We start from the raw sequence: 26,372 nt of genomic DNA, 5'->3' as shown, positions 1-26,372 counted from the left end.
AATGTACATTGGATGAACTTGTATTGTGAAAACTGTGCAATCAATAACCTACAAAACTGACTATTCATGTTTAGTTTTTATCTCCATCTGATATTGTCCTTCCGGCCATCCATGATGTTTTCTACTTTTCTGCAATGCAAATAGTTATAACAACATGTTATGTGACGTTGCTAAAACAAATGAGTTGATCACGTGTTTGTGAGTGGGGAGAGTGAGAGAGAGAGAGGGGGGGGAGAGAGAAAGAGAGAGGGAGAGACAGGGAGGTTGAGGGAGGGAGAGAGGGGAAGAGACAGAGTGAGAGAGAGAGAGGAGAGAGAAAGAGAGAGGGAGAGAGAGAGGGAGAGACAGGGAGGTTGAGGGAGTGAGAGAGAGGGGAGAGACAGAGTGAGAGAGAGAGAGGAGAGAGAAAGAGAGAGGGAGAGAGAGAGGGAGAGACAGGGAGGTTGAGGGAGGGAGAGAGAGGGGAGAGACAGAGGGAGAGAGAGAGGGAGAGGGAGAGAGAAAGTGAGAGGGAGAGACAGGGAGGTTGAGGGAGGGAGAGAGGGGGAGAGACAGAGTGAGAGAGAGAGAGAGGAGAGAGAAAGAGAGGGAGAGAGAGAGGGAGAGACAGGGAGGTTGAGGGAGGGAGAGAGGGGGAGAGACAGAGGGAAAGAGAGGAGAGAGAGAGAGCATCGCACCTGGCTATTTTTGCTCGAGAGATCCACGCATGGTTGTGAAGGCAGCACTTAGAAAAATTGTTTCTCCTCTACATTGCCTTTCAAATCAGGAAAGGTTGAATTATGGTCAACATAACATTTTCTGACAGTCCAATTGAATAAAACGAATCAAGCAAGCCTGAGCCTGAACATCAAAGTATGTAAGCGTATTGGTGTGGATAAAACATAGTTAATTCAATATTAGTGCAATAGCACTGCATTAAGGGACGTGACAGCGAGATTAATGAGAGGCATTCCGCGCATCTCGGCCGATGCTGGTTGAATAGTGAATAGCTGGGTGCACCTCCGGCTACTGGCCTTGACATGGCGGCTGTAATCCGCCGTGAGTCTCCCATCCATCAATGAACAGCTCCTTCGCTGCAACCATTTGCTGGCTTTTCAAAGGAACCCCAAGAAATCAGGCTTTGTAAACAGTGATCCATGTTTCAAATGGAGGGATGTGGTGGTGAGATGGTTGGAGGTGACCGGGACGGAGTGATGGGCTGGGGGTGGGGCGGTTGGAGGTGGTAAGGACGGAGTGATGGGGTGGGGGTGGGGTGGTTGGAGGTGACCGGGACGGAGTGATGGGGTGGGGGTGGGGTGGTTGGAGGTGACCGGGACGGAGTGATGGGCTGGGGGTGGGGTGGTTGGAGGTGGTCAGGACGGAGTGATGGGCTGGGGGTGGGGTGGTTGGAGGTGGTCAGGACGGAGTGATGGGCTGGGGGTGGGGTGGTTGGAGGTGGTCAGGACGGAGTGATGGTCTTGGGGTGTGGTAGTTGGAGGTGGTCAAGACGGAGTGATGGGGTGGTGAGATGGTTGGAGGTGACCGGGACGGAGTGATGGTCTGGGGGTGGGGTGGTTGGAGGTGGTCAGGACGGAGTGATGGTCTGGGGGTGGGGTGGTTGGAGGTGGTCAGGACGGAGTGATGTGGTGGTGAGATGGTTGGAGGTGACCGGGACGGAGTGATGGTCTGGGGGTGGGGTGGTTGGAGGTGGTCAGGACGGAGTGATGGGTTGGGGGTGGGGTGGTTGGAGGTGGTCAGGACGGAGTGATGGTCTGGGGGTGGGGTGGTTGGAGGTGGTCAGGACGGAGTGATGGGGTGGGGTGGTTGGAGGTGGTCAGGACGGAGTGATAGTCTGGGGGTTGGGTGGTTGGAGGTGGTCAGGACGGAGTGATGGTCTGGGGGTGGGGTGGTTGGAGGTGGTCAGGACGGAGTGATGGGGTGGGATGGGGTGGTTGGAGGTGGTCAGGACGGAGTGATGGGGTGGGGGTGGGGTGGTTGGAGGTGGTAAGGACGGAGTGATGGGGTGGGGGTGGGGTGGTTGGAGGTGGTCAGGACGGAGTGATGGGGTGGGGTGGGGTGGTTGGAGGTGGTCAGGACGGAGTGATGGGCTGTGGGTAGGGTGGTTGGAGGTGACCGGGACGGAGTGATGGGGTGGGGTGGGGTGGTTGGAGGTGGTCAGGACGGAGTGACGGGGTGGGGTGGGGTGGTTGGAGGTGGTCAGGACGGAGTGATGGGGTGGGGTGGGGTGGTCGGAGGTGACCGGGACGGAGTGATGGGCTGGGGGTGGGGTGGTTGGAGGTGGTCAGGACGGAGTGATGGGGTGGGGTGGGGTGGTTGGAGGTGGTCAGGACGGAGTGATGGGGTGGGTTGGGGTGGGGTAGTCGGTGATGACTAGGACGGAGTGATGGGGTGGGGTGAGATGGTTGGAGGTGACCAGGACGGAGTGATGGGGTGGGGTGAGGTGGGGTAGTCGGTGACGACTAGGACGGAGTGATGGGGTGGGGTGAGATGGTTGGAGGTGACCAGGACGGAGTGATGGGGTGGGGTGTGGTGGTTGGAGGTGGTCAGGACGGAGTGATGGGCTGGGGGTTGGGTGGTTGGAGGTGACCAGGACGGAGTGATGGGCTGGGGGTGGGGTGGTTGGAGGTGGTCAGGACGGAGTGATGGGCTGGGGGTGGGGTGGTTGGAGGTGGTCAGGACGGAGTGATGGGCTGGGGGTGGGGTGGTTGGAGTTGGTCAGGACGGAGTGATGGGGTGGGGGTGGGGTGGTTGGAGGTAGTCAGGACGGAGTGATGGGGTGGGGTGTGGTGGGGTAGTCGGTGATGACTAGGACGGAGTGATGGGGTGGGGTGAGATGGTTGGAGGTGACCAGGACGGAGTGATTGGGTGGGGTGAGGTGGGGTAGTCGGTGACGACTAGGACGGAGTGATGGGGTGGGGTGAGATGGTTGGAGGTGATGACCAGGACGGAGTGATGGGGTGGGGTGTGGTGGGGTAGTCGGTGACGACTAGGACGGAGTGATGGGGTGGGGTGAGATGGTTGGAGGTTACCAGGACGGAGTGATGGGTCGGGGTGGGGTGGTTGGAGGTGGTCAGGACGGAGTGATGGGGTTTGGTTAGATGGTTGGAGGTGGTCAGGACGGAGTGATGGGGTGGGATGTGGTTGGGGCGGTTGGAGGTAGTCAGGACGGAGTGATTGGGTGGGATGGGGTGGGGTAGTCGGTGATGACTAGGACGGAGTGATGGGGTGGGATTTGGTGGGGTGTTTGGAGGTGGTCAGGGCGGAGTGATGGGATGGGCTAGTCGGCGTGCAGTACGTAGGGTGTGCGGTACGCTGTAAGGTGTTCACTTGCAGCTATGGTGTAGTACTGTCGCACCATACAAAACAAAATTTATTGTACATTAGTGTGAATGGGGAAGCAGCACTCATAAAAAAAACCATAAATAACATTACATAAATAACGTAACATAAAATTAACATATAATTCTAGAATATATTTAAGATATTAGTCCATATATCTTTAATACTTATACCCTGAAGACAAAAAAACATGCTGATCTTAGTCAATGGACTCAGGGCTAACTTGTAAGGTAGGGAGGTACATTCAGCCTACTGACTCTCAGATGGAGCTCAGTCTCAAGATTCTAGACAGTCTATGACAAGTAACGCGATCTGTTAAAATCTGAATATTCTTGCTGGGGTGATGTATGTGAACGAGATAATAATTGGCGAAAACAAGAGACGCGGTTCTGTAGCCAGTTATCAATTTCATTTAACAATGAATTAACGCTGAACAATCCGCTTACATGCTGTCTAGTGTGGCTTAAACATATTCTGTTCAAACAGATTGTTGAAGCATATCATTTTACTTTGGGATTAGAAATGCATTATTCATTCGTTAGTGTAATGCTGAAACCAAAGAGGGGCGGTCGGGTAGCCCAGTGGTTAAAGCGTTCGCTCGTCACGCCTAAGACCCGGGTTCTATTTCCCACATGGGTACAATGTGTGAAGCCCATTTCTGGTGCCCCCGCCGTGATATTGCTGGAATATTGCTAAAAGCTGCGTAAAACCATATTCACTGTTCACTGTCAGTGAAACCACAGAGCCTGATAGCCACCGATCACAACGTTTGTCTCCCATCTTGTGATGCAGTGAACAAAACACTTTAAACCAAGCTCTACGCGCTCTTGTATACTTCATGTATTGTACGTGACAAAGTGTTTATCTGTGATACATTGCATAATCTTTGAATTCTTGGCATCGGATCCTTGGCAGGATCCCCATATAGTAAAATACGTTTATAACGAACACGCTTATACCGAAATGGCGGATATTACGAATTTAATTTTTGGTCCCGGCCTTTTGCTGAATAGATGTTGTATATATGCTTATAACGAACTTCGGTTATAACGAACTAAAATTAGTGGTCGTTTTGAGTTCGTTATAACCGTAGCTTACTGTAGATGGCCACAGTGTATGAAACGTATTCGTGGGTCACCATGTCATGCTTTTCCACAACAGAATTGTCACCACCATGGGTAACTGGGGTAACCACCATCACTGGGTAACTATAACAGCCTCCACAGTTATCACCTTCATCATTATTTACAGATGCCCGTATATAGCTGGAATATGTTTTAGTGCGGCGTCAAACAACAAACAACCGTTAACACTACCACCGATAAGCTGACTTGTACGGTCCGAGCCGTGAAGATCCGGGATAGAATACATCTTCAGCAACCCATGCTTGCCGTAAAAGGCGACTAACGGGATCGGGTGGTCTGGCTCGCTGACTTTGTCATTGCACGTCATCGTATCTCAATTGCGTGTATCGATGCTTATGTTATCAATCACTGGATTATCCGGTCCAGATTCGTTTATTTACAGACCGCCGTCATATGGCGTGAATATTGCTGAGTGCGGCGTTAAACAAGAAACAAACCATATTTGTACGTTTCCACCTTACGATTAACATAACAACTTTACCCGTTCCCGACCACCAGTACCCAGCATCACCACGACCCCCTGCTTGGTATCCCCTCCCCTCCTACCTTCACCTACAAACCAACAGATACCCACCCATCTGCTATCCAGCAACGTGTCTGTACAGCCCCACCCCTGTTCCATCCTCCCCCTAATCACTCCCTCCCTCAATTCAATTCACCCACTCACGCCACCGACATGTCATCTCACCTTACCCATCCTTCACCAACCTCTGTACCTCACCTTTCGCTAGTCCCATACTTCATCGCCTCTCTGACCACTCACCTTGAATCAGATTGTGCACATCATGGAAAACGTGAAGAAAACGTCTTGCATCCATTAACATTTCCCCTTGGTCTTGGATGCATCTTAAAGGTCATGCCTCTGCTTGGTAGGAAGCCGAGGGTTCTGTGAAGCTAACTCTCTATTTAATGGACTAACAGTTATGTCAGAAAAGGGATATTACCTCGCTAATACATTTCCCCGTGTCTTTGATTTCTTTTGTAATTCATCACTTCCTACCTCGATCCTTCACCCGGCGTCAACGGCCGACTGCACTTGACCGACGTGGTTGCTGACAAACCACCTCCTCTCGGTCCTGGGGCTGAACTATGTGTTCAGACAGTCGATATTTATACAGAAGTATATAAAATAAGTTCCTTTTCACAGTTATTTGTGACTTCCCTACTCATTTGTCGGGATTAGACAAGTTATATGAGTAGACATCATATCATGGCTGAGTGATACGGCTAACACGTCATGTCTAGAAGTTTTGCTATGCGGAGGAGATTCAAATAACAAGTTTTGTATTTTTGTGTAAATCTGTTAAATATATGATTTTTAAATATATAGTTTCAAATAACAAGTTTGTCATTTGTTTTGTAAAATATATGAAATAAATGTATAATAAATATATAATTTTTAAATACACAGTTTCAAATAACAAGTTTATAGATATATACTTGTAATTCACAATTTTGTTTACAAAACCTCTTATTTGAAACTGTATATTTAAACATAATATATTTATGACACATTATTTTGGTAAATTAATTAAATTATCATAGCATGGTATATATATAAATACAAAAGAAATGACAAAACTTGTTATTTGAAACTGCATATTTAAAAATATATTTACTGCTTTGACTGGGGATAAAATTGAATCAAAGTATCCAGGCGTTCGAACGGATCACCCACCTCTCTATTTGTACAAACAATCTACTTCCATGACAGACGTTGTGTCGCGCGGCGCTCTTGTTCCAACTTTATTCTGTAATGTACAGAGTGTCTACGCTGGGCGTTGACGACAGCATTAAAGCTAACTCCTTCAGACAGCTGAAGCTTCTCATCTCAACACACCTGAGTGACTGCATATGCATATATAGTATATTGTATCATTATTGAATCTATGATATACTGCCTCATTGTTGAATCTATGGTATACTGGCTCATAACTGAAACTATGATATACTGCCTCATTGTTGAATTTATGATATACTGCCTCATTACTGGAAAAATGACATACCGCCTTGTTATTGAATCTATGATGTACTGCCTCCTTATTGAATCTATGATATACTGCCTCCATATTGAACCTATGGTATACTGCCTCCTTATTGAATCTATGATATACTGCCTTCTTATTGAACCTATGGTATACTACCTTATTATTGAATCTATGGTATACTGCCTCCTTATTGAACCTATGATATTCTGTCTCATTATGGAATCTGTGTTATTCTGTCTCCTTATTGAATCTATGTTATTCAGTCTCATTATGGAATCTGTGTTATTCTGTCTCATTATGGAATCTTTGTTATTCTGTCTCATTATGGAATCTATGGTATTCTGTCTCATTATGGAATCTGTGTTATTCTGTCTCATTATGGAATCTATGGTATTCTGTCTCATTATGGAATCTATGGTATTCAGTCTCATTATGGAATCTATGGTATTCTGTCTCATTATGGAATCTATGTTATTCTGTCTCATTATGGAATCTGTGTTATTCTGTCTCATTATGGAATCTATGGTATTCTGACTCATTGTGGAATCTGTGTTAATTCTGTCTCATTATGGAATCTATGGTATTCTGTCTCATTATGGAATCTATGGTATTCTGTCTCATTATGGAATCTGTGTTATTCTGTCTCATTATGGAATCTATGGTATTCTGTCTCATTATGGAATCTGTGTTATTCTGTCTCATTATGGAATCTATGTTATTCTGTCTCATTATGGAATCTATGGTATTCTGTCTCATAATGGAATCTGTGTTATTCTGTCTCATTATGGAATCTATGGCATTCTGTCTCATTATGGAATCTATGTTATTCTGTCTCATTATGGAATCTGTGTTATTCTGTCTCATTATGGAATCTGTGTTAATTCTGTCTCATTATGGAATCTATGGTATTCTGTCTCATTATGGAATCTGTGTTATTCTGTCTCATTATGGAATCTATGGCATTCTGTCTCATTATGGAATCTGTGTTATTCTGTCTCATTATGGAATCTGTGTTATTCTGTCTCATTATGGAATCTATAGTATTCTGTCTCATTATGGAATCTATGTTATTCTGTCTCATTATGGAATGTGTGTTAATTCTGTCTCATTATGGAATCTATGGTATTCTGTCTCATTATGGAATCTGTGTTATTCTGCCTCCTTATGGAATCTATGGTATTCTGTCTCATTATGGAATCTATGATATTCTGTCTCATTATGGAATCTATGGTATTCTGTCTCATTATGGAATCTGTGTTATTCTGTCTCATTATGGAATCTATGGTATTCTGTCTCATTATGGAATCTATGTTATTCTGTCTCATTATGGAATCTATGGTATTCTGTCTCATTATGGAATCTGTGTTATTCTGTCTCATTATGGAATCTATGGTATTCTGTCTCATTATGGAATCTGTGGTATTCTGTCTCATTATGGAATCTATGGTATTCTGTCTCATTATGGAATCTGTGTTATTCTGTCTCATTATGGAATCTATGGTATTCAGTCTCATTATTGAATCTATGGTATTCTGCCTCCTTATTGAATCTATGGTATTCTGTCTCAATATGGAATCAATGATATTCTGTCTCATTATGGAATCTATGGTATTCTGTCTCATTATGGAATCTGTGTTATTCTGTCTCATTATGGAATCTATGGTATTCTGTCTCATTATGGAATCTGTGTTATTCTGTCTCATTATGGAATCTGTGTTATTCTGTCTCATTATGGAATCTATGGTATTCTGTCTCATTATGGAATCTGTGGTATTCTGTCTCATTATGGAATCTATGGTATTCTGTCTTATTATGGAATCTGTGTTATTCTGTCTCATTATGGAATCTATGGTATTCAGTCTCATTATTGAATCTATGGTATTCTGCCTCCTTATTGAATCTATGGTATTCTGTCTCAATATGGAATCAATGATATTCTGTCTCATTATGGAATCTATTGTATTCTGTCTCATTATGGAATCTGTGTTATTCTGTCTCATTATGGAATCTATGTTATTCTGTCTCATTATGGAATCTGTGTTATTCTGTCTCATTATGGAATCTGTGTTAATTCTGTCTCATTATGGAATCTATGGTATTCTGTCTCATTATGGAATCTGTGTTATTCTGTCTCATTATGGAATCTGTGTTAATTCTGTCTCATTATCGAATCTATGGTATTCTGTCTCATTATGGAATCTATGTTATTCTGTCTCATTATGGAATCTATGTTAATTCGGTCTCATTATGGAATCTATGGTATTCTGTCTCATTATGGAATCTATGTTATTCTGTCTCATTATGGAATCTGTGTTATTCTGTCTCATTATGGAATCTGTGTTAATTCTGTCTCATTATGGAATCTATGGTATTCAGTCTCATTATGGAATCTATGTTATACCGTCTCTTTATAGAATCTTTAAAATGGTTCACTCCCAATTGTCAGACGTGCCAATCATTAGACAGGTCAGGGAAGTGTGACCAGTATCACTGCCTTGTCTTGCCTGATTAATTAATGAGCATCTCCAATTGGTGAGCAGAGTAAGATGCTCCAACTCGTTAGGTGGAACAGATGATAATTGTGCTTATAAGGTGTGTTTGACCTGTGGCCGGTTGCTTGTGTTCTATAAACAAATCTTTGGAGTAGTTGTCTTTAATGATACAGATCATGTATGGTAATAAACAAGTTTGCCCTTTAATAGAGTATATTTTGCATTCTTATCAAGTGAACTAAATGCTAGAAAGAATAAGAACGCATTAACAAGATTAACTTCTCCATCACATGAACAGAACAGAACATGTTGATTCAAAGGGAAGTTTGGGCTACAAGCCCTAATTTACAGATACATGGCTGCGGGAATCTTGGGTTTTGGGTTTTGCCAGTAATATTCAGTAATATATTTAACACTATAATTGTTAAACTTTGGACATATTAATAAAAAAATATACTCATCCTCGATAACCTTAATCAAAGATTGTTTACAAAAATCACAACATCTACAATCTCAATAGCAGGTGCACTTTGACACCCAACACTTCATACTTCTAACGGGCGGTCGGGTAGCCAAGTGGTTAAAGCGTTCGCTTGTCACGCCGAAGACCCGGGTTCGATTCCCGACATGGGTAAAATGTGTGATGGCCATTTCTGGTGTCCCCCGCCGTGATATTGCTAAAAGTGGCGTAAAGCCATACTCTCATTCACTCATACCCGTAACACAAATGAATAAAACAATTGACAACATGTCTTCGGCATAAAATTACACGACTTTATTTTTGAATACAAGACATTCATGGCCTTTAGACCTTTACCCGACAAACATTTGGGCATGCAGAAAAATTATACAATTCTTACCATTTCTAGCTCTTTACAATTTACAAACCACTTTTCCCCATTACGTACGAGAACTCTTTTGCGATTTTTTAAAAACTTTTTGGCGTGTTATCCCACATGTATTGTATGCAGGGTTTCCATGTTCGTGTAAACTGCAGTCCCCCACATCAGCACCCCATTCTGATTTGTGGAACTGGTACAAGGCATTGGGACGTCAGAAGGTGCTAAGGTGGCCCAGCTAGACTTTGGTGTTGTCCTCACCCAGGAAGAACGTTTAGAGTCTGAGGGAGACTGCTGCGTCTGAAGGAGAAGTTGTGCACTGGGAAGAAGCCTTCTTGACTTTTTGGATGCAGTTGGACAATTGCTATAGCTGGGTTGAGCAATAATATTTTAGTTCTCTGTCATTTGTGTAGGCATGTTCCACTTTACTCTTAGGTAAACAGGGGGCACGGGTGGCCCAGTTGTCTAAGGCGCCGCGATTTGCTGTGCAGAGTTGCGTCCTATGGGCACGCCAGAAACCTATGATTGTGGGTTCGAATCCCGGTTCGCCCCGATTATGTTTCTAGGTTTGTCAGCACCATACCCGTGCTCGTGGGTTTCACCGAAGTGGTAAACGTCTGAGACCTGCATCACTTCGTGCTTTCCTCCCACATTAAGCTGACAGGCCGCGATATAACTGGAATACTGTTAAAAGTGGCGTTAAACCCAACTCACTCACTCACTCACTCACTCACTCACTCACTCACTCTAAGGTAAACAGGTAACAGTACTGGTACTAGAGCAGTCAGTCTTACCTGATCCCGCTTTAAACTGTCTGACAATTGCCCAAAATACTGCCTCATTGTTGAATATATGGTATAAACCGACACTCGTTAATCCGAAAATCAGCTTTATCCGACACTAATGGTGGGAGTCGATTAAATCAGTGCTACTTTAACCCGTTAATCTGACAGTGTCACACTCCGACTCAGACACCTAATTTGCAGCGAATTACCGAAATGACCGAAATCACTCATTAATCAGTCTCGTTAATCCGATACAGAGATCAGCGTACTCCGAGCTTTCTTGAGCTTTGCGGCGCTAGTTTCAAACTTGTTTCGAATTGCTGACTACAATTCCAGACTACGCTTTCAAAAGTATTTTGAATCAGTCATAGAGCCCGTTTCTGTAGCTTTGTGTTAAATTTTCGAGTTTGCACGATTAGAAAACATATTCCGCTAACAATATAACACAACAATATGAATATTTCATTTTAATTGTTTTTATTACAACGTGTTTGCATCGCTATCGGTCGTGTAGTCCGATTTTCGATCGCGAACGTTGGTAAATTTCTTTTATATTAATTTCGTTTATCCGACATACTCGTTAATCCGACATAATCATATGCAACCAGCCTATCGGATTGACGGGACTTGATTGTATGTATGGTTTAACGTTTCAGCATTGTCTGTATGGTTTAACGTTTCAGCATTGTATGTATGGTTTAACGTTTCAGCATTGTATGTATGGTTTAACGTTTCAGCATTGTCTGTATGGTTTAATGTTTCAGCATTGTATGTATGGTTTAATGTTTCAGCATTGTATGTATGGTTTAACGTTTCAGCATTGTATGTATGGTTTAACGTTTCAGCATTGTCTGTATGGTTTAACGTTTCAGCATTGTATGTATGGTTTAACGTTTCAGCATTGTATGTATGGTTTAACGTTTCAGCATTGTCTGTATGGTTTAATGTTTCAGCATTGTATGTATGGTTTAATGTTTCAGCATTGTATGTATGGTTTAACGTTTCAGCATTGTATGTATGGTTTAACGTTTCAGCATTGTATGTATGGTTTAACGTTTCAGCATTGTCTGTATGGTTTAATGTTTCAGCATTGTATGTATGGTTTAATGTTTCAGCATTGTATGTATGGTTTAACGTTTCAGCATTGTATGTATGGTTTAACGTTTCAGCATTGTATGTATGGTTTAACGTTTCAGCATTGTATGTATGGTTTAACGTTTCAGCATTGTCTGTATGGTTTAATGTTTCAGCACAGAACCCTGATTGTGTTGTTTAATATGGCTTCCCTGAAACTATGGTTAAAAGACTCAGTATCTTTTTATTTTACTTTCTCATCATTAAATGTATGGTTTAATGTTTAAGCATTGAAATTATGATTTAACGTCTACACATTGAATGTATGGTTTAGTGTCTGCACGTTGAATGTATGGTTTAATGTCTGAACGTTGAATGTATGATTTAATATCTGAACGTTGTATGTATGGTTAAGTGTCTGCACGATGAATGTATGGTTTAATGTCTGCACGTTGAATGTATGGTTTAGTGTCTGCGCGATGAATGTATGGTTTAATGTCTGCACGTTGAATATATTGTTTAATGTCTGCACGTTGAATGTATGGTTTAATGTCTGAACGTTGAATGTATGGTTTAGTGTCTCGGCATTGAATGTAACGTGTGATGGCCTCATCCCATGCTATGTTAAGTGTCTCTGCGTTGCAAGTATGTAAATTCAATGATACACTGACCCAAGGTTGAAGGAATGCATGAAAGGACAAAACTCGAGACTGCATTACTTGACGTTCTTCTTATTAATATATAGCGCTTGGTCACTCGTTCGTCACATACCCTTACAACTATTAAACCCCACACTAGATACTATCCCGCATAGATTGTGTATTGGGCATATCCATTCCTATTCCTGAGTTCGAATTCCTGTCTGTCTATCACCCCTCGTTGGTGGCCTAGTGGTTCAAAGTTCTCTTGTCACCACGAAAACACGCGTTTGATTCCCAAATTGGTACAGTGGTGTCGCCAACCTTATAAACTGCTAAATGGAGGCCATATCGGTCTCTCCTTCACTGGCTAGGAACGTATCATTTCTGTAAACCTACATGCCATTTGTTTGTTTGTTGTTTGACGCCTGAACTACACGGCAGCGGTCTGTAAAATAATCGATCCAGTGATTGATATCATGAGCATCGATCATGTACAACTCTTTGTTCTTACTAGTCATCAATACGTGTAAGGCATGTACAACAATTTGAACTTACTAGTCATCAATACGTGTAAAGCATGCGAAACAATTTTTCAGACAATCCAGTTATTGATATCATGAGCATCGATCCAGGCAATTGGGATACGATGACATGCATAAAAAAAACAGCGAGCCTGACCACCCGATCCCGTTAGTCGCCTCTCACGACAAGCATATTGTTGCTCTGTACAAGATCTAGATCTCGTTGAACTCCTACAACCAGACCATGTCTGCTTTCTGTCGCCTCTACCCTGGGCAACGTGATGTAATTTCCCAATCCCCAGATCTGTCTCGCACCCCTAGGGTCACACAGCCAGCTCCGTCGGTCCACCCCAACTTTCCAGTCTCCTGAGCGACTCTATTTCCGCCTTGCGCCAGGCATTGTGTATAACGCACTGATACTGTGTAATTGACGGCGAGCTACCTGCAGGTTTTGTAATTTGACGCTGTATGGAGCTTGCGCATATTTGCGTATACTTGACTGAGTGAAAGGTATAGTTTTCGACATAAGAATCAGATAAAAGAACTCCTTCAGAAGTACTGTACTGCCTAGTGAGCAGATTGTTATCCATCATCCCACATCATCAGCACGTCGTCTAGAGATCAAGTGTTACACAATGTGCAGAGGCTGTGATGTCACCGGTGAATGCCAATGACATCGGCCAAAGACACAGCTATAATATCCAGGCCAAGTAAAAAATGTTACATGTTTCGAAGTGGGCACAATGAATTTCAGGAAATATAAACAATATTTCAACTAATATTTCAAGCTGATGCAACTGGAAGCCCTACTGGACATTGACGGTTCTCGATTTAAGATATTGATCATATTGCTGGCCAGGCTCCAGTCTTCTTATACTATAATCGCCCGGACAGTAGCGCCTCATCCTGCGACATGGCCGCCATGACAGAGATTAGAGTAGGAGACAGAGAGAGAGGGGGGGAGTGAGGGAGAGAGGAGAGAGGGTGGGAGAGAGAGGGAAAGAGAGTGAGGAGAGAGAGGGGAAAGGAGAGAGTGGATGAGAGACAGAGAGGGAGAGGGAGGGAGACAGTGAAAGAGAGGGAGGAGAGAGAAGCAGAGAGGGAGGGAGAGAGACAGACAGGAGAGAGGGGGAAGAGAGAGGCAGAGAGAGGGAGGAGAGAGAAGCAGATAGGGAGGGAGAGAGAGACAGAGCGAGGGAGGGAGACAGGCAGAGAGGGGAGAGAGTGAGGGAAAGGGAGAGTGAGGGAGTGACAGAGAGGAGAGAGGGAGGGAGAGAGAGAGAAAGAGCGTGAGGAGAGAGAGAGGAAGGGCGAGAGTGGGGAGAGACACAGAGAGAGAGGGAGGGAGAGAGTGAAAGAGAGGAAGGAGAGAGAAGCAGAGAGGGAGGGAGAGGGAGAGGCAGATAGCGAGGGAGAGAAACAGGAGAGAGGGGAAGAGAGAGGCAGAGAGGGAGAGAGAGAGACAGACAGGAGAGAGGGGAAGAGAGAGGGAGGAGAGAGAAGCAGATAGGGAGGGAGAGAGAGCGAGGGAGGGAGACAGGCAGGAGGGGAGAGAGTGAGGAAGAGTGAGGGAGAGACAGGATAGGGAGAGAGAGAGGCAGAGAGAGTGAGAGAGCGAGGCAGAGAGCACCGCACTTGGCTATTTTTGCGCGAGGTATCCATGCATGGTTTTGAAGGCTGCACTTAAAATACTGTTTCTCCTCCGCTTTAAAAATTATGGTCAACATAAGATTTTCTGGCAGTCCAATTGGTGGGATTGGGAGGGGATAGGGAGACTGTTAATGTAGGTGACGTAGGTGACACAGAAATTAAAAGCGTCACCAACCGAGAATACTAGTAATGAAAATTATATAAATGGGTCACTGAAAATCAGTGATGACACCAGGTGTTCACGAAAAGGGTAAGCATGTCCTGTTCTACCGTTAGCACAGGTTTGATTCCTGTTTTCAATACGTTCCAACTCACAGAGTGCTGTATCGCCCTAACACGAATCATTTTGAAAAAGAAATCAGTATATTTCTTTATGGAAATTCCATTGAATAATACGTTTCTGATATTGATATTGTGTTTTCTGGCAGACATTGAAGAACATTTGAAACCCGTGAATCTCCCCTATTGATATCTAACCATCAGATAGGCCTCTAGAGTCTCCAGCAATCTACTTCCATTAGAAACGGGTAATCAGATGGCTGCGAGCGACTTGTGCCGACATTATTTCTTTATTTGATCAGTCGTCCTGGTTACATAAAGGGGCAATACACCGAAGTAATTGTCAACGTTGTGTTGTGTACCTATGATCTACTGCCAAACATATATACCTAGCAGAGTGCTCAACGGACGGGAAATGTGCTCAGGGCAAATCCAATCTCGCGAGATCTCACACAAGCCACAATATTTCCTTGCAAACAGACTGTTTGATGAGGATGGCCAGATGATCTCGGCACCTTGTGAAATACCAGTAATGTAACGACATTATTGATTACTAATACATGCTTGTGAGCCAGTCACACCTTTCCCTCTTCTTGAATAAGATGGATCCAGATCTCGCCTCGTCACGTCTTCCAGCGGGAACTGAGACGAAGGAGTGCACAGAGGTATATCGGCCCTGTGAAACTGGAATAGATAGTCCACGCATAACCTTTTATCAAATTAAAGGGGTTGATGTACTTATAGAGTAATTACTTTTTAACGCGGATTGTTTCGAGGCCTAATGCAGCGGTCACGTTTAGGAACTTCATGCAGATCAATCCGCTATCACGTGACCTTGAAACCGTGCCTGAGAAAATTAGAAACTGACGAGAGAAGTATTGAAGGTTAAGACAGGATTGGATGCCTGACATTCTCTGTCCGCCAACACCAGTGCATGTGTACTGTGGCTAGTCGTCAGTCTGTTGTGCACATCGAACACGTTTCTAATGACTAGTCGGGGGCACGGGTGGCCCAGTCGTCTAAGGCGCCGCGATTCGCTGTGCAGAGTTGCGTCCCTTGGGCACGCCAGAAACCTATGATTGTGGGTTCGAATCCCAGTTCGCCCAAATTATGTTTCTAGGTTTGTCAGCACCATACCGGTGCTCGTGGGTTTCACCGAAGTGATAAACGTCTGGGACCTGCATCACTTCGGGCTTTCCTCCCACATTAAGCTGACACGCCGCGATATAACTGGAATAATGTTAAAAGCGGCGTTAAACCCAACTCACTCACTCACTCACTAATGACTAGTCAGCGAAAATTGTTGTACATCCCTAACACGTCTTGAATGACTAGTCAGCGAAAATTGTTGTACATCCCTTACAAGGCTTGAATGACAAGTCAGCGAAAATTATTATAACCTTACACGGCTTGGATGACAAGTCAGCGAAAATTGTTGTACATCCCTTACACGTTTTGAATGCCTAGTCAGCGAAAATTGTTGTACATCTCTTACACGTTTTGAATGCCTAGTCAGCGAAAATTGTTGTACATCTCTTACACATGTCGAATGACTAGTACGTGCAATGTGTTGTACATGTATTACAGTGAGTACAACTTGCTGTACAACGTGTGTGTACAGAGTGGTCTGTCAAGCAACCAGCCACAGCAACAGTCAATTCTGGGTCCTTGTTAAATCTCTGATCACACAAATTATTTTTTCAAATTTCAAAACAGGTGGTAGTCACCGGGGGTCATTTTTGGTAAAAAGGTGGATGGGGTGAAACTCGTGTCTACTTTCACGTACAACAGCCATTGGAACATGCCGTGACATAAACATGATGGAGAACGACACCTCGTGGTTTTACTACTCGTGGTTTTACTACTCGTGGTTTTACTACTCGTGGTTTTACTACTCGTGGTTTTACACGCGCTTCCCTCGCAATCTCTTTATTTATAATGTCTTTGCTGTCCCCAAAGAAGGTGGCCATAACTTTCTAAGTGGATCCGGTTGCTTTAAACTTCTTGGTTTTGGAGACCCGATTTACTTCCACTCCATAGATCTGTGTTTGCAGTCGGGTTCAAAGTAAAGGATCCAGTTCTAACTACCTGTTACTAGCCTGTTGAGATTGTATCTGGTTAACGGGGCATTAGAGGTGGTTACCGCATAGCCCTAATTTCATCATTCTAGGAACCCATTGGGCACAACCTTTGAAGTTATAGATGTTCAGGAAAGATTGTTTCTATTGACCCACAGGGGAATCATGTGTTCTCCTCTAACTCATGGAGTGTAATGCATCCATTGTTCAGTATCACGTGGACGGCATCAACGCTTTCTTTTGTGGTGCTGGTTGCGGTCGACCAGAGCAGGGTCATCTTCTAGACTCTCTCCTACGCTAAAATTCTTTCACCCAACGTGTAGTTATAGCATATGGGACAGCATACCCATACACAGCATGCAACCGGTCATCCAATGTTTTTTCGTGATTGGTCCTAAAGTGTAAAAACCACCCGTGAAGATCCGGGGTAGAATAGGTCTTCAGCAACCTATACGTGCTGTAAAAGGCGACTATGCTTGTCGGAAGAGGCGACTAACGAGATCGGGTGGTCAGGCTCACTGGTTTGGTTGATGCATGTCAACGATTCCCGAGTTCGTGGATCGATGCTCATGATTTCAGTCACTGGATCTTCAAGTCCAGATTTAGCTGGAATATTGCTGAATGCGGCGTTAAAGAACAAACTAAAAAAAGCAAGAGAGTAAAAACCTGATGGCCGGGCAATATTCGGTTTTGTCCATTTCGATGCGAAGGAGTAGGGCACCCCCGACTCGAAGTCGATTATCAGCCCGTCACTGACTGAAACGTGTCCATTTGTGAACTGTGACTCAACGAACAGGTCAATAAGTCCCATGTAGCATAACAACAACTTAGATATGCCTTGCACCATACATTCTGATGCCTGGCTACAAAATTTAGTTGTCATAGTCTGCTACAATATCGTTTACCACTGTGAAAAGACGTGAGCGAAAATTCTTGTACGTTTCGTTCAGAGCCCAATCTACGTTGTCATATTAAACCACAGCCGTAGCTCTTGTGCAACAGAACTCAGGTATGTACCCGTTTCCATATGTTGTTTCACACAGCCCCTTTACCCACCATCTCCTACGTGTTGTTACCCTGTCTGGCGCTCGGAATAAAGGGGCTAAAACAAGGACTGGTCGGCTCGGAGTCAGTATACTGTGTCTGAGTGGGGTATTCATGTTAAACTGCGGCATGGTATCTGAGTGTGCTAGAACTATAAATCGGCATTAGTCCGGACTAGTTCAAGCAGACACACACACAAGTGCATGCACGTCGCTATATTTGTGCAATAATCTTGGACGCGACGTTAAACCCCATTTCACCTCACCGCCATCTCTTATGCTTCCTCGCTCCACGTACGCTCTCCTTCCGCAGACCGCCTCTCCCGGTACTCCACGGAACAATATGCTTCCTTTGTGTTCATCAACGGATATTAGATGTATGATTGCTTGGGCCGTGAAAAGGCCAATCGGTCTCAACTAATTAGTCATATCTGCCCTTTATCAAATTGGACTGCTGTTTGATTTGATATGATTCAAAGACTTTTCATCAGAAGTAGAAATATAGAGTGACAATCCTTGTAGTGGTTAAGAGATGGTGATTTCTTGTTTTCGCACCATTAATGAAACACTACTTTTGTCAATATACTGTCTAAAAGGAGCATGGTTATGTTCCAGAGTCCGACACATTTGCAATTGATCTTATATGATAACAAATTTTCGGCGATTTAGCTCCATTATACAAACAACGCATCAGTGGTTATCGAACATATATCCGCCATTCTGTGGTATATCAGGCGTGTGTGAACATCCTCCAAATACCCATTTCCGGTCTAGACTACCCTCGGGCGCCAGGGTACCAATGGTGTGAGAGAGAAAGAGCGAGAGGAATTGAGGAGGAAGAAATGGAGAGCCATTCAGAAGGAGAGAGAGAGCGCAACTGAAAAGGAGAGAGAGAGAGAGAAAAAAAAAAGAGGGAAATTGAGGAGGAAGAGAGGGAGAGCCATTCAGGAGGAGAGAGAGCGCAATTGAAAAGGAGAGAGAGAGAGAGAGAAAAAAAAAGAGGGAAATTGAGGAGGAAGAAAGGGAGAGAGAGTGCCATTCAGAAGGAGAGAGAGCTCAATTGAAAAGGAGAGAGAGAGGGGGTAGGGGGAGGGAAAGACAGAGAGGAGAGAGGGAGTGATAGATGGTGGGAGAGAGATTGGACCAATTGAATTGTACGAATCAAGCAAGCCTGAGCATTAAAGTATGTAAGCGTATTGGTGTGGATGTGGAGTTAATTTATTATTTGTGCAAATAGGGGCGGAGACAGAGGAGACAGAATGAGGTCTGTCTGTGTGTTTCTCTGCGCGAATGCAAGTCAATAAAAACAATTAATAGTTGAGAGAGAGAGAGAAATTGAGGAGGAAGAAAGGGAGAGAGGCAGAGCCATTCGAATTCAGAAGGAGAGAGAGAGCGCGCAATTGAAAAGGAGAGAGAGAGAGAAAGAAAGAAAGAGAGAGAGAGAGATCTGTCTGACTCATTAACACCAGGAAATATTGCGCCGGAGCGAGGACAGCGTCAGTCTTTACCTATTGTGTTGGGATCAATGTTTCTCTAGTCACTGGATAATGGCACTTTGATTTGAGACATACCTGCATCGTTCCATACCGATTTTCTTCCACAGGTTATATAAATGAGTATTTACGGACGTCGAAACGTTTCACCAAAACGTGTTGACCTAACAAGCCGTGAAGACCACTGAATAGACTAATATGGCGGTCATTTAAATACTCTTATTTCGAGCAGAAAATTGCAATCGTAGTTTTACCGGCATTGTGCCAAGAACAGCAGAGTAATCATGTTAGCCCCAGACAGCTTCGATTTAATGCCTGTCTAATTTTGAACAATATGATTCACACAAAAGAACCTGCCAGGCCATATTTTATAGTATACGTCAATAGCAATTTTACAAACACATTGTACCATAAACATTTCATTGTTCGTATAGATTGTACCAGGCTGAACGTGTATATTGATGTTCTCTTTCTCTTCAGGTGGATATGAGTGACATTCAAAGACCGGAAGTGACGTGGTGGCAAGTCACGTGGGACGGCCGTGGAGTGCCCGGCGAAGACATGTGGACGGAAATGTGGACAAAGTATCTTATTCCATGAAGAGGTCATTGTGACCTTCTCGTGTGTAAGCACGTTCAGCGCCAACAATGTTTGTGCCGCACGCGAGAGTTCGCCTCACTGGCGTCCCCGCACCCGGGCGCCGGAGACGTGGCGCTGCCAGGAGGCAAAGGGCAGCTAGGCGGAAGTTGAAACTAAAGGAGCATCTACGCATGCCTTGTCTCTTGCCAACTTGTGCTTCCTGTCTTTTCGGCTTGGTGGTGTTACTAGGTGGCGCTGCCATGTCACTGGTGGGTTACCACCCTATGTTTGCAGATGGACACGATCCCCGTGGTAATCACACAGTGACCACGACAGAGGGCAGTGTGACATTGAGGTACACCATGTATCGACATCCAGGCATCAAGGCTCTATCATATCTGGGTCCTATATTCATGGGATGCGGATTATTCATTATGATAATTGCAGGTGTTCTCTATTGTGAAATAATTGATAAATATGTAAATATTGAACAAGAAAAAACATTGAAATTACCCAAAGAGGAATTATATGAGATAATCATAAACGAGCTGAGGAAGAATTATTTTCGGGGTATAGAAGTTCCGTTGCCAAATATTAATGGTGAACGCCCGCGGAGTAATTCAATAAAGAAGACGTTGTTTAAAGCGCTAAGCATCAGCACACCCGCTTTACTGCTGACTCCGGAGATCAGCCGTCGGTGGCAGAAGAGGACTAACATGCTGTCCCGCAAATACCAGGAGGAAGTGCAGGAGAAGATCAAGTTAAAACTATTTCCGACTGGGGATACGTGGGTCAAGACTTCCTCGCTGCCCAACATTACACCGAAGGAAGAGTCAGTGAAGCAGGAGGCTCCGTGTGATGATGTTGTGTCTGCAAAATACCTGGAGACAAAGCGGATCTCTAGGAGTTGTGGAAATGTGACCGATATATTCTCAGAAACTGCGGATAATTCTCATTTGTCTTCATCATGCTTCGACAACCCCGCGTACATCCCCGACATGGATAAAACTAAAGTCATTGCTTTGGTAAGAGAACACTGCAAACAGCTCGTTAGGTCAACCGAGAGTAAGTGCAGTGTTCGATGGAAGGATGAGCGCGGAAGTGACGTCAATATACGTGCGCGGCATCCCTTAGCAACTAAGGAGGAATTACGTTTGTTTGATTCTGTTGATGAAGGCAGTAGGTTGTGTGTCGGATCTACCCCGTCGCTGAAAGAGGTGCAGAACCATCCACTACAGTCGTCGTCGTTGGAGTGTGATGAGTTGAACGGAGACTCGGACGTTGAGGTTGGCCGAGCAAATTGCATTACTAAGCACGTGTCTGTGATAATACATAAAGCCTCCGTACATCAACCAGATGACAGGAATGACGTCACTAATATGCAAAGGAATTCTGGGAAATCTTATTTCAGCGATAGTGACCGAAGGTCTGGTAATGACCAGCTTGAAGTGAACTGGTCCGACAGGAGTAGCAGTGGGATTGGCGAGGGGGGGCACTTCCGGCCGCCCAACTCACCTAATCACTCGATACTTCCGGTGGAGGACGAAGCAGACTCCGATTCCTTTTCTCTCTCTAATGTCCTGCACCACGTCGATATGTCTCGAGTCACGCATCTATAACGTTGTACATATGTTACCTTGAAGTCATTATGTTTTACCATTTTCTCCGAACACATATCAATCACCAGGAACTGTGATGTACACGTCTCTCCAAGGCAGCAGGGCGACCAATATTAACATATGTACATAGCAGCACGTTTTATATTGTTCTGTATGTATTTTCACGTGTCCTTGGAGCTTCTTCAGCATCGGATCACAGATCCAGTTTGAATTTAGTTTCAAATAATTGTTTAAAAGAAACCAGGAAACCAAGCAGTGAGTGAGTGAGTGAGAAGGATTTACGCCGGTTTTAGCAATATTCCAGCAATAGACACCGAGAATAGGCTTCACACACTGTATTCTGGTCTACGGTTTATCGATAGAACACTTTAATGAGTGAGTATGATTTTACGCCATATTTAGCAATATTCCAGCAATATCACGGCGGGGGACACCGGAAAGGGGCTTCACACATTGTACCCATGTCGGGAATCGAACCCGGGTCTTCGGTGTGACGAGCGAACGCTTTAACCACTAGGCTACCCGACCGTCCCTTGATAGAACACTTTAACCACTTCCCCAACGACCTATTGACTTAGTGAAAACACAGTATGTTGAAACTACTTTCCATCTTGAGTTACACTGTGATAAACACAAACAAAAATCATAGGTGGCATATTGTCATCAATTGAGTGAGTGAGTGAGTGAGTGAGTGAGTGAGTGTGTGTGTTAAGATTTAACGCTGAATCGGCAATATTCCGTCTGTTCAGCAACGAGTTTTCAGGAAACTAATCAAGTCAGCTGTTATATTATCAAACACTAAAATATGAAATGTTATAGCTGAAAAAGGTTTAATGTGACGTTTACACGACATATACCTTTTTTAGTGACATGACTCATAAATGCTTGAACTTCATATTTTGACGTTCATACTTTTTTCACGAGATCTTTTCTTGAAATTTAGACCATTAATCTTGAACTTGAGTTTAACTGCATGCCCGTTCAAGAATATTCTCGCTACGAACAGTGAAGGAAATACAAGGAATGTACAATCAAACTATGGACTCGATCCGTGTCAAGTGACACTCCACAGCAAACTACAGAGTTACCTTAGTATCTATTTGACACATCTTTAAAAACACCTTTCAATGCTCGGCCAACTGATCAATGATGACTGACACTTGTAATCTCCACAGGTTTATGGCCAACTTTAGAAATCTCCCCCGTCACGTTTTTCTTGTCGCCATTTTGACGTTCTGAGTTTGACGTAAATGCATAACGACGCGCTGTTACTGTGAGCGACCTTCTGAGACAGTTCTTAAGAGACCTTTTTCATCTAATGGTGACATTTGAATCTGTGTTTGTTGGAACTAAACTTCAAAAGATGTTCCTGAAGAGCAATTTGAGCATTCATACGTTCAAATAAGCTCTCTTTGGTGAACTATTATATTTAACGTAACTGTTGGTTGTTGTATGGCTGTCAGTGTAAACATGACGTCACACGTACTAAATGGAATTGTGTCATACATCCATCGAAGTATAAAAAAGTTATTAAACAAAATATAAGAAGTGAGTTTCGCTTTTCAAGTCGCCAGCTACGACGTTCATACAGGTACAGAGGACGAAATACGTTATGCAGGTTTAAGGTATCGTTTGGTAATTTCCATTACTAATAGTAAAATAATCCCGAGTCTGGGATATAGGACTAATTGGATTACGATACACTTTATAGTATGCCGTATTATTTTTACTAAATTGGGTCGTGAGGACAGATTTATTTTATTTAATATTTTGAAATAAAACTATTAGTATTGAATAAGAGTCGTAATAATCGTTTTGCAAATCGGAAGGTGACACAAATACGGTTAATCTATGGTGAAACACAAGGGCTTTTTATGTGACTTATATGGCTGTATATGTGAATAAAACTAAACCTTGTTTTTCCATACAATTCCACGTTAATTACAATTATCAGTATTTTCAATGTAAGTTTCACCTCCGCATTCATATCATTGATCTGTAGGTGAGATGCTGAAGAAGCCCTTGGACTCGATTTTTTTTTCACCAAAGATAGGTTCTGTATGGACGATGCACTCCACCGTGGGGCAGGGCTTGCGGTGAGATTCAGCACAACGGGGAACAAACTCGCTTTCCTCCACGTCAAGACGTGTTCAGGGAATACATTTCAAACATAACCATTAATCAGGGAAGTCTTAAATTTGCAGTTCAATAATCAGGTATCGTTTTCGTGGTCTCGTTTCTGACTGGTAGTGTTACGAATGTCCTTGTGTGTGACTTGGAAATTCGACATTGGAAAATATTAAAAAGTAGATTTATGGATAGCAACGTCTTTGCTCTTTGCTTGCTGTTAGGGCGACGTTTCGGTATAGATCCTTATACCGATGTCAAGCTAGTAAACTTAGTAAACTACGGTTATAACGAACTCAAAGGGACCACTAATTTTAGTTCGTAATAACCGTAGTTCGGTATAAGCATATAGAGAGAAAGAATATGTTTAAAATATGACAGGACTAAAAAAGTTCGTTATATCGGTAAATTCGTTATAAGCGTGCTCGTTATAAACGTAATTAACAAATTTTACTTGTTCGACACCGCTATCTGAAATCAGTTGTTCATATGAACATTTCCTTCAACCAGATAGCCGACGTTCGGTTTATCCGAGTTCCTAGTATCCGGAGTCGATACGGTACACATAGAGAGTATGTTCCCTACATTTTCCACCTTTTTGCGAACATCTTGTATCATCACTATTTGTGATTCATAAACACATGCTCATGATATAGTCGGAATCGTACAATCGGCTCTTCTTTAAGCAGAGATTTCTTGTGGCTATGGAAATGGTTTTATTGCTTTTATTTATCATGTTTAGTTACTGTATTCCATGCAGAACAGTTTACCTGGTTACTTTTTGTGATCGGCGTTTAGTATTACCGTAAATATGATTATAGTATAACTGCCGGTAGTTACATCCAAAGCTATTGAAACAGTATAGCTAATAAGATAAGAATTGAGGTTTGAATGTAATGTCGCTATTATGAATGGTCTGTTATACTATGAGCAATAATCAAGTGCCAAAATAGTATTACCGTAAATATAATGGAAATGGTTCCTTAATCACCAGTAGTGTGAGTTGTCTCCCCTTGTGCCCTCACGGTTGTCTCGCGCCCAAGGTGCTGCGTGTTTGGGCGAGACTGGCCGCACTGAAAGCAATGCACGAATATTATGCACTCTCATGCTCCTTACATCTCTAGCGTTACGCACAATACGACCACCGGGTGTCTTCCTACCCGGACTGGGGTGTGTTCAAGTCAGTCATGTACCCGCGGTGCTACTCTTGTTAGGGTGTCCGTGGGAGGATGCAGTTGACTGAATGCTAAAACACTGGGGGAATCGAGGTATAACCTGCAATGCAATATTGCCACTAAACAAACTGGAATTACAGAGACAACCTAGCAACAAACATTAGAAGAATTGATAATATATTTATTTCATTAGTCTGGAATTTCGAAAGCCCAAATTCCTCACATTCATCCCATTACTGTGTCTGCCGTTCTTATATCAAAGGCAGGTACAATATTTTAGCCCCTAGATTGCGTTCTGGAAGGACGCCAAGAATATTTCATTAAGGAATCATATGAATCTTGTTCTTACATGATAACTCAATGTCATGAGACTAAAACAACAGAGGTAATATCGTAAATCCTTCCCTGTAGACGAATGTAATGTTATGGGAATGAGGCTGTTACACCAGGACATTCCTCGATTTCCCCAGCATCCCCGTTACTATGCAAACTCCTGATGCCGTCCATAGCACCATCGTCAGCATCTGACTCCATGTGTATCAATGTGTGATCGTGTGTGTCCATGTGTGATCTCTCCGTGTGTCCACACTCCAATAGCATGTCACCATTTTGCAACGAGGTTAATAAAATACTACTGTCATGTTTCATTCTGTGTTTTGGTCTGTGGAGGGTGGGGGTGGGGCTAAGGGGTGGGGGTGGGGCTGGATGTGGATGGGAAGTGGATGGTTTGGTTTGGGGGGTTTGTGGTATTTTGTCGGGGTGGTGTGATGGAGTGGTATGGTTTCACGCCGCTTTTACTAATATTCCAGCAATATCACGGCGCTTGACACCCAAAATAGGCTCCACACATTGTATCCATGTGGGAAATTATCATGGGTCTTCGGCGTGACGAGCGAACACTTTAACCAATAGGTTACCCAACCGCCCCGGCGTAGAGGGAGACTGAAGTCTGGAGTGTTGGGGTGGTTCATGGGGGTCGGGTCTCTGGAGATGGAGGGTGGTGCGAAGATGGAGAAGAACATCCCTCGTACAAAGGATCGTTTGTGGATAGAGAAAAGCGGAAAAAGCGCGCAAACATGGTATAATATAATATCGCATGCATAGTGCTCCTATCTGCTGTAGAAAGCCAAGTATGGATCTAAAAGATTTTAAACTGAAAAAAGTCTTTGACGTGATTTAATGGATCATAATGGTTGGCGGTTATTAACCCTGCTTCAAAAGCAAAACTCTTCTTCATAACGAATAGCAATTGTTACATATATTGTGATTGTAAACAATTTCCCTTGCGATGTAATGGATGTAAGAAGAAAGTTTTTAACATCTTGATGCAAACGGGATATTTTTGTATTGACTCAACCATTACAACGACATATCGTCAATGTGTTATACAGACTATGGAAACATGTTTTAACCCTCTGGCGATCTGATTCATGTTGCAGTCCGTGTGTAAGTTTCTCAGACACAAGTGTCAAAATGTTTTATCCAACTATTGACCGATGTGTCTT

General features: G+C 43.5%; 1 protein-coding gene across 2 annotated transcripts in view; it reads left to right on the top strand.

Moving 5' to 3' along the window:
* LOC124146299 overlaps positions 1-22,005 on the top strand; it is a 62,846-nt gene extending 40,841 nt beyond the window's left edge. For both annotated transcript variants that reach the window (XM_048400093.1, XM_046516535.2), the window contains exon 2: positions 19,848-22,005. In XM_048400093.1, coding sequence (XP_048256050.1) covers positions 20,015-21,565 — 1,551 coding nt within the window. In that variant the 5' untranslated portion in view covers positions 19,848-20,014 and the 3' untranslated portion in view covers positions 21,566-22,005. The remainder of the gene's footprint in view (positions 1-19,847) is intronic.
* Positions 22,006-26,372: the final 4,367 nt, after the last annotated feature.

This window comes from Haliotis rufescens, unplaced genomic scaffold, assembly GCF_023055435.1.
Source record: "Haliotis rufescens isolate VD_foot unplaced genomic scaffold, xgHalRufe1.0.p SCAF_2, whole genome shotgun sequence".
Classification (NCBI taxonomy): Eukaryota; Metazoa; Mollusca; class Gastropoda; order Lepetellida; family Haliotidae; genus Haliotis; species Haliotis rufescens.
The sequence above is the reverse complement of the archived record's forward strand: the minus strand, read 5'-3'. Positions and strand labels throughout refer to the sequence as shown.